A 14807-nucleotide genomic window follows, 5' to 3' on the forward strand; every position below is an offset into this window, starting at 1 on the left:
AACAACGTCAGTATTTTAAAATATTGCTCTCGCTGATAAGATACTGGATATTCATTCCTAAAAACAGACAACGCTTCCGCACTGGTCTAGTTATACAATCTCGAGGGCATCAAACAATGAAGAGCAGTAAATCTAATTAACCCAAAACTACTTTTTTCTCTATAAAGCTAAGTTGGAAAATCGACTTTGTATACTTCAGCTAAGTGCATTTCAAAATGTTTTTGTTGAATGTGTTGACAACTGTGGTTATCGCTGTTTCAGGTAGGAAAATTCGAATGCTACATTTATCTACCAGAGTAAAAATTTTGTGATTTAGTCATTGCATATTTTCATTTAAAAATTTAGGATGCATGTAAGTGCTTTTAATAATATTGCTTTACTTAATTTTAAGTATTTACCAGCCTCTTTTAGATTATGATCTATTACTTTAACAAGAATATAAATAAAAAGAAATTATTATTTAAGGAAGTACAATGTGCCTAAGAATAAAAAATGCGTATGTGTATATAATGCATAAGGTAAAATTAATACGACGGTTTTTCATTAGCTATATGCTACTAGTCTCATTTTGTCGTTTGTTTCAAGTTGCTTAGTTGATGTTACCAGGTAAGAACTTTGTAACACATTTGAAGACGGCAGTTGCATATAAATCATATATCAGTTTAGAATTTAATAGCATACACAGCGCTATAAGTAAATTTTAATTGCAATGTAGTCCTTCAAGCGCCCGTAGAGTTTTTTTTATTTTTCATTATTAAAACAGTTATTGCTGTAGGAGTAAATAGGAACAAAAGCAATATCAACGTTCAAGTAAATTATTGGAATGAAATCTCAAAACAACATTAAGCAAAAAAAGATAGATTTTAATACGGAGAATACTGGCGTAACAATCTTCTCCAATAGTAGTATATTTTGAGGACTAAAGCATGATGGAGGGAATAATAAATTATTAAAAATGCTTTTACTAATAAAATATTACGATTAGTTGGTAGAATAAAAATTTCCCCGCTTGGAGCATCTTTATTACATACAGAAAAATGTCTTTATGAAATTGTCAAATGAGCTAAATAATTTAGAGCACAGTAAGGGATGAAAGAAAATCATTGTAATGGAATTATTTAACAAGAGTTTTGAAATAATCATTTCATACAGTTGTGCTACGCATTAGAAGAATACTGCAAACGTGGAAATTAAAACGCTAAAGATTCAATTCATAGTCTTATTTGCCTATTTACTAAAGTTATTGAACGACTCCAACTTTTCTGGGCAACTTTTCTTTCAACATTTGAAAGTCATGGGTGCTGCTTTTACATGCGAATGATTAGAAATAGGTATATATAATCATGTGGTAACACAGCAGCGCATACAACAACATAGCAGTGATTAAGTATAAAGTCCATTGTTGTTGGGAACTGGTACCAGCGACAGTGATACTGGTAGCACAGGCAACTAACTGTACTAGTGGTACCGACGGTGATAGTGAATAAGTGCTAAACATAGAAACATGCTCCTTTTGACATATAATTAAAAATTTTGCCCCAGTGTGTGGAAGTACTGTTTTTATTTTAGCTATTACATTTATGAGCGAAAAATTATTGTAGATGATAAGCGGCTTATCCTGAAAATTTGTTTTTAATTGAGGTAAAAATAAAGGGTACGGCTTATACACGAGAGAATGCGGCAAGAGTAATAATAAAAACAATAATAATAATAACAATAATAAACTTTAGTTGTTAAAAATCATTTAAGGAACTGTAAATAGGGGAAAATATTGAATAAAATGTTCATAAAAATTTCTATTTGTCCAATTTTTAAGAATTTTTTTATTTGAACCATGTTCACATTAAAGCACAATCCAGCAATAAGCGTAATAAACATGAAAAAAAATTCGAGCTATATTGTGTCGTGCTTTCTTTTCTAAGAACACATTCTGATCTTTAAATGGGGGATTACACTAAATTCATATAACATGACTTACTAAAATATTGCAGGAAAAACTACTTTGTGTTGGCTCTTATCCAAATTTGCGAACTTCATCTTGATATACAGCTAAGCTAAGCATTGACCGATTTTAAACTCCCTTAATTGGGCAAGAATAGAAATTAAAGTACAGTAAGGTTTCTAACATTCAAGCCGTTGACTGGGCATGCAGCAATATGACACATGTGGCTCTTGAGCTTGGCAATACTGTGTTAAACTATAGAGACAGAATGAACCCTTTTTTCCCTTAGTCAGTCGTTGTTCGTAGTGATCATCTGTCATCCTGTACTTCCTTTCAAAATGACGAAAGTTTATTTCATTTTAATGTATTACTATCTAGTAATATAGTTAAGTTTTCTTAAGCTTTTAGCTAGTAAAATTTCAAGTTAACATATAGATATTTCAGCGGTTTATCCAATGTGCGGCGCTAATACAAGTGTCACATTCTTGCCACTAGGTGGCGGGCATCTCTTCCTTTACTTTTGCTGTAATTAAGTTCCGAGAAGCAGTTGAGATTGGAACCGCTCTGAGGAGCGTAAAGACTCAGAACTAAAAATGTACTGTTTTAAAATAATTATCACCTACCTTGTAAATAGTGTATATTAGCTTTTTATTTCAATAAATAATTAAAAGAAGAGATGGCCTGCTAATTGTAATAGAAACTCTTACTGGAAAACGTGATTATTAGAAGCCTGGCGTCGAGAACACTGAAGATGCAGCAGGTAAGGAATTTTACATTAATTTTATTGTAAATAGAAGAACCTGATGCAACATTTTTATGGCGCCCGAACAGGGACGCCAGGTTTTTTGAAAAGTTCTAATAAAGTGAATTCAAAAGCTGAATATTAAAATTGAAGATTTTAATACTTGTTCTTGAAGTATTCAGAAAAAGAATAATTTTGTTTTCTAAGTAAGAGTTAAATATTTGTTTTTCATGAGACGTATATTTTTTGTGTAAATGTTTGAATCTAAGAAAGATAATGGCTGAAGTAGATAAATTAAAAAAGAAAAGAAGTATCTTAAGAACTGCCGTTACAAAACTATTTAAGAAAATCGAAAGTGAATTAAATAAATCTGAAGGTAGTATTAATGAGCTCGAAGAATTGTTAGAACAGCTTAATGCTAAAGCCGAAACACTAGCTAATGCCGATGTAGAAGTTGAACCAATTCTGAGTGTAGATGAATTCGAAAATGAATTCGAAATTACAGAACAATATCGTGAGAAGGTAACGTTATGGAAATTTAGGCTTAAGAAACGGATTAAGGAACTTAATCATGACTTAAATGCACCGAACACACAGCAAAATATAAAAGACACACCTAATGTTAAATTACCAAAACTTTCGATTCCCGTATTTTATGGGAACAGTAGTCAATGGCTTACTTTTTGGAATAGTTTTGAGTCCTCAATACATAATAACGAATTATTGAACAAAGTAGACAAATTTAATTACCTGAAAGCGTATTTAGGAGGAACAGCTGCTAATTGCGTTCAAGGACTTCCGTTATCGCCGAAACATTATAATTCAGCAATTCAAATCTTACACGACCGTTTTGGAAGGAGAGACATTCTTATTAATGCGCACATGAATAATTTGCTGAATATTGAATCATTAAAAAATGCGAATGACATAAAAACATTTCGTAACTTGTATCATAAAGTACAAACACAGATTAGATGTCTCGAAGCGTTAGATGTTGTATCGGAATCTTACAGTGCTTTGCTGTGTCCGATGATTTTGAAGTTATTGCCTTCAGAATTAACGCTTGAATTTCATAGAACACAAAATGTTGGCACAGATTATAACATAAAAGATTTAATGTCATTTTTACACGCAGAACTTTCATCCCGTGAACGCACAAGGTCAACGGTTTCGCAACAGCAAAAAGTATCCGATCGGCGACAGTCTTCTTCCCCCCCTGCAACGAAAAGCGCATATGCTCTCTCAAATAGACATAATAAACCAAAGATTCCGACCGCTACAGATTTGTTTACAAAATCCGAATGCAGAGAGGAAAATATGAACTGCGTCTTCTGTAATCAATTTCACAAGACTTATGACTGTAGTTTCGTTTCCGGCTTATCATTACAAGAAAAAAGGGACATTTTAAAAAGAAAATGTGCTTGCTATAAATGCCTAAAATTACACCATTTGGCTCAAAACTGCAGAACAAAAATAACTTGTTCTATTTGTAAAAAACAACATGCAACTATTATGTGTAATAAACAAAATCCTTCGAGGTTTCGGAAATTAAAAGAGACGAACAGATAGAAAATAAAGTACTTTCAAATCAAGCAGGATGTTCAGAAGTATATTTGCAAACTTTAATTGTTCGCATATATGGAAGAGGGAAAAACCAATTTGTTCGAGCGATAATTGACACCGGAAGTCAAAACTCATACATAAGCAGGTATGCAGCAGAAAGGTTACAATTAAGAAGCTTAGGTGAACAAAGTGTAACCCACGGACTTTTCGGCGGCATAGAAGTTTCGGAAAAACATAAACGTTATAGAATAAAATTGGGTAGCGTAGATAAACGGTATAATTGCGAAATCAATGTATTGGATGAAAGAAAAATATGTTCTTCGGTCCCTAAAATCAAAAATATACACTGGATTGGGGAACTTAGAAGAAGAGGAATTTACGTCAGTGATGTTTTTGAAAATGGAAATTGCAGATTATTCCAGGAGAACCCCCAAGAGATTAATTTGTTGTTAGGGGCAGATGTTGCTGCAAATTTATTTACAGGTAAAATCGAAGTTCTTCCTTGGGGAAGATTAGTTGCTGTAAGTACAAGACTTGGGTGGACAGTCATGGGGAAAGCGAACACTGACAATTATGAAATAGAAAATTCCTTTTCCACGCTTTCGTTATCTTTACATATTTCTGATGCCACGTTGTCAGAACTGTGGAGGCTTGATGTTATCGGAATAACAGATCCAGTTACAAAAAAGGCTAGAGAGGAAAGGGATTTGCAAGCAAAATTGCAATTCGAAAATTCTGTATCTCTAAACGAAGAAGGGCGTTATGAAGTCGCACTTCCGTGGGCGGAGAATCATGTACCACTCTCCACCCACAAGGATTTAGCGTTGAAACGTCTACAATCTACCACCCAGAAACTTTTATCTCAAAATTTATTTTCTTCATACAATGCAGTTTTTAATGACTGGTGTAACTTAGGAGTGATCGAAGAAGTTAAAGAAAATATTGCGGTTGACTATGGACATTATTTACCGCATAGACCGGTGATCAAAGAAAATAGCTCAACACCAATTCGACCGGTGTTTGATGCGTCTGCGAGGAAACAATCGTCTCCTTCTCTAAATCAGTGTTTGGAGTGTGGACCAAATTTGATAGAACTAATTCCATCTCTTTTGTTGAGATTTCGGGAAGGCAAGTTTGCTGCTATAGCAGACATTGAAAAGGCTTTCTTACAGATCAGTGTAAGGCCTCAAGATAGAGACTGGCTTCGGTTTTTCTGGTGGAATGATGTGGAAGAAAGGAAAACGAAAATATTTCGTCATACTAGGGTAGTATTTGGGGTTAAGAGTAGTCCTTTCCTTTTGGCAGCTGTTATAGAATTCCATCTACAAAAGTACATGAAAAATTCTTCATATGATACGGAGATAATAGCTAAACTCTTGCGTAGCTTCTACGTAGATAACGTTGTTGCCAGTTTTGACAAAGAATCCGAGATGATTCAGTTCATCGAAAAATCTCGAGAAATAATGAATGAAGGAAAGTTTAATCTTCGAGGTTGGTTACATAATGGAGATAACCTGAAACAGGAAACTATTTCACCCGTATTGGGTCTGTTATGGAACTGTCAAAAAGATAATTTAACTTTGAATCTGAATTGGCTAGAAGATTTTGAAATGGTATAATAACGAAGAGAAAAATTCTCGCTGTAACACACAAAATATTTGATCCTATTGGTATTGTGAGTCCTGTTCTCTTGTATCCTAAAATATTGTTGCAGAACCTATGGAAAACAGGAATTTCTTGGGATACTGAAGTTGACGAGAGTACAAAACAAAATTTTGTGAATTGGTATAAAAGCCTTTTTCTCTTAAAAGAAATATCCCTCCTACGTTGGATACATTCCAGCAAGGACAATAGGAAGTTCTGCAGCATTCACACATTCTGTGATGCCAGTAGTAATGCGTATGCTGCTGCAGTTTTCTTGAGAACTGTGACGAATTCTGGAGTTGAAATTCATCTGTTAGCATCGAAGTCTAGGGTAGCTCCCGTAAAATCTATTACGATCCCTCGTCTGGAATTGATAGCTGCCACGATAGGTGCCAGACTATGCTCTTCTGTTTTAAATGGTTTACAATGGCAAAATGTGGAAACGCATTTTTGGACGGATTCTACAACAGTTTTGACATGGATTCAAAGGGAAGAGATTGTCTGGGCTGTCTTTGTGGAAAACAGAGTCAGGGAGATTAGGAAACTGACGGATCCAAAAACGTGGAAACATATTGCTGGAACAAAAAATCCAGCTGACCTCCCATCAAGAGGTTGCACTGCCAAACAACTTTTAGTAGTTAGATGGTGGGAGGGCCCCGACTGGCTGAAGAAAAATCAGGAAGAATGGCCAAGACAAAGGGAAATACCGGACATGGAAATAGTGAATTCAGAAAAAAGGAAATCAGTCATTTCTGCACTAAATACGCAAAGGGTAGAACATTTTTTTGAGAAATATTCATCTTACCATAAAATGTTAAGAATAACTGCTTGGATATGCAGATTTATCAACAACTGCAGAAGACCAGATTCTAAACAATCAGGAGAACTCACGGTCCCGGAAATAGAAACTGTAGAAAAGAAAATATGCAAGATAATACAAATAGAAGCATTTGGCAAAGAACTTAAAGTTAGCAACCTTTGTACCTTTTTTGACTCAGATGGCCTTATTCGGTTAAAGACCAAGATTACTAGAAGAGAGGAAGAAGAAAATTTTCTCTGTCCAATTATATTGCCCTCAAATCATGACTTAGTTCATAGGTTAATTTTAGATTACCATTTGCGACTATCCCACGCTGGTGTGCAATTCGTACTAGCCAATATTCGACAGAAATTCTGGGTCCTGAGAGGAAGAAAAACAGTACGTAAAGTTCTTATGACGTGTGTTCGCTGTAGAAGATATAGCGCAAAGAATATAGAGACTGTTCCAGCACCTCTTCCTGAAGATCGAGTCAGAGATGCTCTGGTGTTTGAAGTGACCGGAGTCGATGTAGCCGGTCCTCTTTATTTACGAAAAGGAAAAAAGGCATGGATCTTGCTCTTTACTTGCGCGGTCTATCGCGCGATACATCTTGAACTGATAGAAAGTTTATCAACAAATGCGTTCATCTTGGGATTAAGGAGATTTATTGCCAGAAGAGGTCGTCCAAGTATTATTTACAGCGACAATGGCACTAATTTCGTTGGAACTGAAAATCTTTTAAGATCGATAGATTGGAAAGAAATAGAATGTAATTCAACTAGTATGAGAATACAGTGGAAGTTTAATCCCCCAACTGCTTCATGGTGGGGCGGTTGGTGGGAGAGGTTGGTACAAACAGTGAAGAAGATGTTGAGAAATGTTCTCGGCAAGTCCTGTGTCTCTTATGAGGAAATGTTGACTATACTTTGTGATATCGAATCAGTAATCAACTCAAGACCCCTTACGTACCTTTCAGAAGATCCAAATGATCTTACGGCACTAACTCCTTCAATGTTTCTACAAAATGTGCACGACATCGGAGTACCAGACTTAGACTACCTGGATACCATCAATCTGACAAAAAGATACAAGTTCTTGCAGAACGTAAGAGAACATTTTCGCAAAAGATTTCGTGATGAATATTTAGCTATCCTAGTGCAAAAACCATCTAAACGATCTACTCGGACTATCAACAAAAATGACTTGGTGTTTGTCGGCAGCGACAACAAGAAGAGAATAGATTGGCCAATAGGTCGTGTTGTAGAACTATATCCTGGGAAAGACAACGAAGTACGTGTTGTCAAAGTGAAAACTGCAACGGGTGAACTCCTAAGACCTGTGAAACGTATTTATCCTCTCGAACTTGATAGACCTAACTTGTTTAGTGACTTCACCATGAACAGAAAAAACTCTGCCGATAAGTGTGACAGTGATATGAACTATCAAACTAGATATGGACGTAAAACTGTAAAACCTGTTACATATTTTTAAATTGCTATACTAATTTTTGTTTCTTTTCAGTATTTTAGAAATTTAATTGTCCTAACAGTAGTCAATTGGAACATGTTATCTGGATATGGTATGAATGTAATGCAGAAAATGTTTAAATGTGTAATCCTTCTTTGTAAGTATTAATTTTAGAGCATTAGTTACTTTTCATATTTGTGAAAGTTGTACTTGAATTTTTGTTTGATTATTGATAAATTTTGTTTTGATTTTCCCCTCTTATCGAGGTAAAATCAAAAGGTGGGAGGATGTCACATTCTTGCCACTAGGTGGCGGGCATCTCTTCCTTTACTTTTGCTGTAATTAAGTTCCGAGAAGCAGTCGAGATTGGAACCGCTTTGAGGAGCGTAAAGACTCAGAGTTAAAAATGTACTGTCTTAAAATAATTATCACTTACCTTGTAAATAGTGTATATTAGCGTTTTCTTTGAATAAATAATTAAAAGACAAGATGGCCTGCTAATTGTAATAGAAACTCTTACTGGAAAACGTGATTATTAGAAGCCTGGCGTCGAGAACACTGAAGATGCAGCAGGTAAGGAATTTTACATTAATTTTATTGTAAATAGAAGAACCTGATGCAACAACAAGCTAGTTTACATTAGAAAGCTCCCCACGAAGGCAAGTGCTTTTTCTGAACAATGAAAAGTTTAGAAATTAGCAAGAAGGGTTAAATTCTTTCAAGAAATGTCCTTCATTATAGCGCTGCGTTATTCATTTTCGCATCTTAAAAACTGATCGTCATGAATAAGCTTTCTGCATTCTTCAAGGGTAGAGTTCTTTTCAAAGGACTAAACTAATCAAGTTTCATTATTTCGAGAATATTAAGGAAAACTTTCATTTAATGTGGGGTTATAAAGTTTCATTATGTTGGTTGCATTAACCTTCATAGCATATTTTGACTCAGGCAATACAGTGGACCTCACATATACCCGTATGTGCTTTGTATGACTTAATAGCAGCCTTCATAGTAGCATATGAGCAGCATACGAGCAGCATATGAGCCTTCATAGCATATTTTGACTCAGTTAATACAGGGGACCTCCCGTATACCCGTATGTGCTTTGTATGACGCAGCAACCTTTCTTAATGAGTTACTATTTTGCTTCTTTATACGGTATGTAGAACTGGATGATTGTTTAACATCGCTTTTTCAATCTTGAAATTTATTTTAAGAATAATGATTCTTTAATTTTTTGGGTGCTATCATAATCGATTTTTCCAAACACATTGCACCACCATACTTCAATTAATAACATCCCAGAGCTTGTTATGACCAATATTCCTGATGATGTGTTACTCACCTGACGAAGAGCTTTCAGTAATGGCTAGGAAGATTACGTATTATACGTAGCTAGGTTGTCCTTTACAGGGATCATATTCAAACATTGTCTGATAAGTGGTATTCTTGTTAATTACTAATTAATACAGATGACATTTATCTCGAAACAAGCTACAAACTGTTTGCTAATTTTCACACTGCATTTAACTTTGGAAGCTTGAAGATTTCGTAAATTGGTAATTGAATTTTGTAAAACATTTAATGATTTATTACTTGAATATACACACAAAATGTAACAAATCTTCTACATTCTGGCTTCATACAATATAATAAATTATTGTTTTCCTATCATACTAACTGAAACAGAGAAAAATGACCAGTTGCTTTTTTATGGTATGGTTTTATGAATACGTTATCAATAATGCCGCACACCGTAGAACTTCAAATGAACAGCATAACATTATATATCTGCAGCATAACATTAAATTTTTTCTTCGAAGTTCAGACTTGGTGCGTGAAGGTGCAGTTGCCTCTCGCTCCCTATTTTTTGAGTTCGCTGTTTTCTTGCGTTTTAGTCTATGTGTCATATGTTTGATCAGATAGTCTGGCTCAGGAAAAGTAGGCGGCCAGTGTAACTCTGATTTAAAAATCCGGTTACGATCACGTGCAGTGCTGATAAGGACCACTTGTTTCTGAGACTCCTTTGACAATGCTTTATTTTTCTTCTTTTTTCCCCTTTCTAGGAATTTCGTTCTCCTGATGAGGGACCTTTAGCTGCCCTCGAAATCGATTGAGTGTTTTACTATACTTACGCTAAATACAAGGTTGTTATTGCGATTTTGATAACATTACATATTTTATTTTATTAAAAAGGCAGTATTTTTAAATATGTGGAACTTATATGGCTTAGACAGAATATCATATGCAGAGCAGAGAGGCTTGTGTTGTCCATGCGGCATTTAATTTATTTAAACTAAACTTTTTAAACAAAAGTATGTGTAAAATTCAGTGGGAGTTGATTATTATTCCTCCTTTTAAATGCACACAATCAGAAGGCCGACCACTGAATACGCAAAACCGATAGTTTAACATTGGTCTTCACAATTACCGAAGCAAAGAGCTAAAACGTAATATTTGCAAGGCACGTCAAAAGGGGAAAAAATGAAGTTCTTGTACAATGCTATAATGTATTTTTTCCTCCTTTTTAGCATGCCTTCGTGGTGTAATGGCCAGCATATTCGGCGTGTATTCGAGATATCGGAGGTTCGAGTCCCGGCGAGGGCATTGCTCATTTTTTACGTTTCTTGATTCGAAATAATCTAATGTCTCTACAGTGGCTCCCGAACTTAAAAGGTGCTGGTGGATGATGATTCTCCACCACCAGGATTTGGCGATTGGGTCTCTTAATCCCCAATCGCCCTTTAAAAGGGGGAGTATATTAGGTAATTCTCCCGCCTTCTTAGCATGCCTTCGGGGTGTAATGATCAGCACACTCGGCGCGTATTCGAGAGGTCCGAGGTTCGAGTCCCGGCGAGTGCATTGCTCTTTTTTCATGTGTCCTGCTTCGAAATAATCCTAATGACTCTACAGTGTAATATAAAGAGACAGATTGATTTGCAGTAATGATAAAAAATAATCTAAGGTCTTATTAAACAGTAAGATGAATGTGCGTGTCACTGACATCAGCCACTTTTCGAAGATGCATACTTGCATGATAGATGGTATTTAAAGGTAACGTTATGTCTAAATTCCCGGAAAGCACATACAAGAGAATTTCGAGGGTAACTAATTGCTCCGCAAGGAACAATTAGTTACTATTATTACAAGGAACAATTAGTTACAATTAGTGCTATATTTGACGAAATGTTTTAAGGGAATTTTAGCCAAGGTGTCTGGGAAGTGCATGAAAAGAAGATATAAAAGTCCTTTCATGATGCAAAAAAGGATTCCATGGGAAAAAAATAAGCACCAAACTGGTACTCCCTTAAGACGCAAATCAGCTTCTGTGATTCAAGATTTTCAATGTCTGAGCAATAATACAAATTTTTGCTTTATTCATTTCGTATTGGAACTTACTTTATTGGAACGAATGTATCTGCTGATGTACCGGCGAAATTGAAATAGTTTCTATCGATAAAATAGTGCTGGCTAGTCTGATTTGTGCATATGTTCATATTATAAATCTAGTATATAATGATTGTCGATTCAGAAAACCCCCAAAATAAGCCAATTTATTAAATGACGTTGACGATTGCTTACTCATAGCACCGCTATCGTTAATCTAAATTTAAGTCCACCATGAAGGCATTAACACAAAAGCATGTGCATAAGAGCTGAATACTGAGCCGACGTTTTTAAACTGTTGGATCAGGTGAAAAAAAACTGCTCTTGTCAAGAATTCTTCAGTTTTTTTTGGGGGACAATTTTGAGATACATCCTGATAAATAATAATTCCGACCAACGTTTCTTTCGTAAATGCGATGTCTCACTTCTAATCTTACTTGAACTTCTATTAATACTGAAAGAGAGCAGAGTCACTCCTAAAAAATATTTGTAAAGTAAAAAAGTAAAAAAATAAAGCATCAATTTAAAAACCTAAAAATCAATATATATACTTGCTAGACTAATGACTCTTAAGGCTTTCTTTTTGATGAAAGAAAACATAAAGTAGCAGTGACAGAATTATCATTATGTGTAGTCTATGGCCCACATAATATTTTTTTTCTTCTTTTTTGTTCAAAAGGAACTGTCATTCAAAATTTGTTCATTCGAGTGTGCTCTGTTATGGTATGCTTTGTACTTTAAAAGAGAATTGCAGAATGTTTTTTTGAGTTATAAAAAAACAAGTAAATCTGAAGGTTAAACTTCATAATGTATTTTTAGTTTTAACACCTTGAAGTTATTATTTCTAACTGAATGTTTCTTTTGGAGAGAGAAAGAGAGAGAGTGTATTGTTAATTTATTCCGCAGGTATAGTTATATAAATGAAGTTTAAATCACAAAATACTTTTTTAATTTTATTACGTAAGATGAAAATAATAACATATTAACATTCGCTGATTTATTCTATTTCACATTCATATACATAAATAAACAAATGTATCATTCGAGGATTAGTTTCACAATACTTCAGGGAAATATATTCACATCGCTTATTAAAAAAAGAAGAGAAACATTTGAACTTTTTTTTTTTGAGAAATACAAAATCGGAATTTATTAAAAGTCGTTCAAATTTTAACTTTTAAGAAAAGGAGATCGATATGTATGTTAACACACTTTATTACTGTTTTTACTAGATTGTCATTTCGCTTTGTAAAATACGAGTTCTGTTCAAATGTTTCCAAACTTCATATTTTATGTGTTGTGTATACCATATGAAACATATTTTTGTATAAAATATACACAATACATTAGATATTTTTGTGTGGACTTATTATTCAACCTTGTCACCTTAGAAGTACTCTCCTGTCCGACTGACGTATCTCTTGAATACCCTTTTTCAATTCATTTAGCAATCCCAGTCCGTCATTTTCCTGGGATCGCGCGAAGTTTCTTTTATCTCATTGTCCGTGTAGCACCTCCGTCTTTCAGAGTTAATTTCAGTTTTGGGAAACAAAGAAAAAATCTGCGAGACCATCAGGAGAGTAAAAATTCTAGAGAAGCACGGTTGTCTTTGTTTTAGGCTCAATAAAAGAAATTACATTAATAAAGATAAATATCAGTAAGCTAATTTAAATATATACGCGTCATTGTTAAATTATCTCGATGAAGGAAACAAGATTTGCTTATCCACAATACAAATTTTAATTCGAATGTTTGCTGTTAATTCTCTCAACACTTCATATAATACCAATATTTGAATTTCTGACAAATAATATTTGCATTTCTGGCAAAATTTCATGGTATATAACATTGTCAATGTCAAAAAAGATGATCGATATGATTTTCTATCTCATTTGTGGCGCTTTTTTCAGTTTTGGAATGTCTTTTCCAAGTAAAATTGGGCTCTAGTTTCAATAACAAGCACACACACCCAAGTATCATCACTATAATAATTCTTTTCATGAAATCTTCCTCCTCATTTGAATGATAAAAAAATTCTGATGAATTGCAGTGCAGTTGTCTTCGTTCAGCATACGCAGGACGAAATTTTCAGTAATTCGATGCGTTTCCAATATTTGACTCAAAAAGTGATGATATGGCCTTATTGAAATGTTGCTATCATTAGTGACTCCCCGTACAATCGCACGATATCACACAAGCGACCTTTGAGCAGTTGAAACCATTTACGACACTGCATGCGATTTACGCAGTTATCGCTATAAAATTGTTTCAACATTTGATGGATCTCTAGAAAATATATTGCATATTTTATTCTAATACGCTATTCATGGAAATGATCCATTTTGAAAATTACAGTTACAGAAACAAAGTTTTAAACAAAGCAGCGGAATATGCCGACTGATCACAACAGAAATATTCTGCAAATAAGAATAATGTTGCAAAAATTACTGGCATAAAATGAATAGCAACTTTCCAGAATCGCTGTGAAATTGCATTGTGCGGTCTTTATACAGGTCAGAACTTTATAAACAACCTTTGTATATATCAGAATTAATTTTTTTGGTATTCATTTTATTGAAAATTTCTTTCCTGATATTGCTTTGTTATTTGACGAGAAGTAGATTCAGTGTTTTCATACACTACTTTGTGACAAATTCAGGTCTTATATTGTAAGTCATTTCAGATATCATACCACATACAAACTTTAGAGAACTATAATTGGTACACTGTGAAATTTAGGTTTATATTTCTTCTTTCTAAAACTTTAAGTGATAGATTAAAGTGCTTTCGTACATTTCTTTGGAATAATTAATGAAATAATAATAATAAAATTTTAATATCTCTTTGAATAAGATTAGTAGTATGAGCAAGCATGGTCTTCAAAAACATTTCTATCCTCAGTTGTCAGCAAGTCTCTCTTTTTATTTTTTAAGAATTTTTCTGCTTTGCAGCAGAAAAACATAGTGTATGTAATCCTAAGGAAGATTATGCAGGAAAATATTTAGGGAGGAGAACATTTTATAGGTATTTAAAAGCAAACAGCAGTACCCATTCCTTTCTGGCTAGCAAATTATAGAAACTTTGCATTTTTTATAGTGATAAATGCAGAGGAAAACCCAAGTATGGAAAATTGTGGCATAAGCAAAACATCGAATAGTGAAAATAAAATTGTTGGAGGTCGTAATGCCCTTGAAGGGGAGTTTCCTTGGCAGGTAATTTTTTTATTTCATTTTCTAATTTGTTAATTATAAACCAAAGTTTCACTG

The 14807-nt window shown here is 34.2% G+C and overlaps 1 protein-coding gene across 2 annotated transcripts in view; it reads left to right on the forward strand.

Moving 5' to 3' along the window:
* Positions 1-115: 115 nt before the first annotated feature.
* The window catches only part of LOC118195904 (trypsin-1-like), a 32820-nt gene continuing 18128 nt past the window's right edge, over positions 116-14807 (forward strand). The window contains exons 1-3 of one of the 2 annotated variants that reach the window (XM_085807753.1): positions 216-261; positions 8212-8314; positions 14638-14753. In XM_085807753.1, coding sequence (XP_085663879.1) covers positions 8254-8314; positions 14638-14753 — 177 coding nt within the window. In that variant the 5' untranslated portion in view covers positions 216-261; positions 8212-8253. Of the gene's footprint in view, positions 262-8211; positions 8315-14637; positions 14754-14807 lie in introns of both variants that reach the window. The other variant, XM_035367243.2, reaches the window with a different exon arrangement.

Source organism: Stegodyphus dumicola, chromosome X1, assembly GCF_044657685.1.
Source record: "Stegodyphus dumicola isolate Sdum_Otavi_A_Nest chromosome X1, ASM4465768v1".
Taxonomy (NCBI): domain Eukaryota; kingdom Metazoa; phylum Arthropoda; class Arachnida; order Araneae; family Eresidae; genus Stegodyphus; species Stegodyphus dumicola.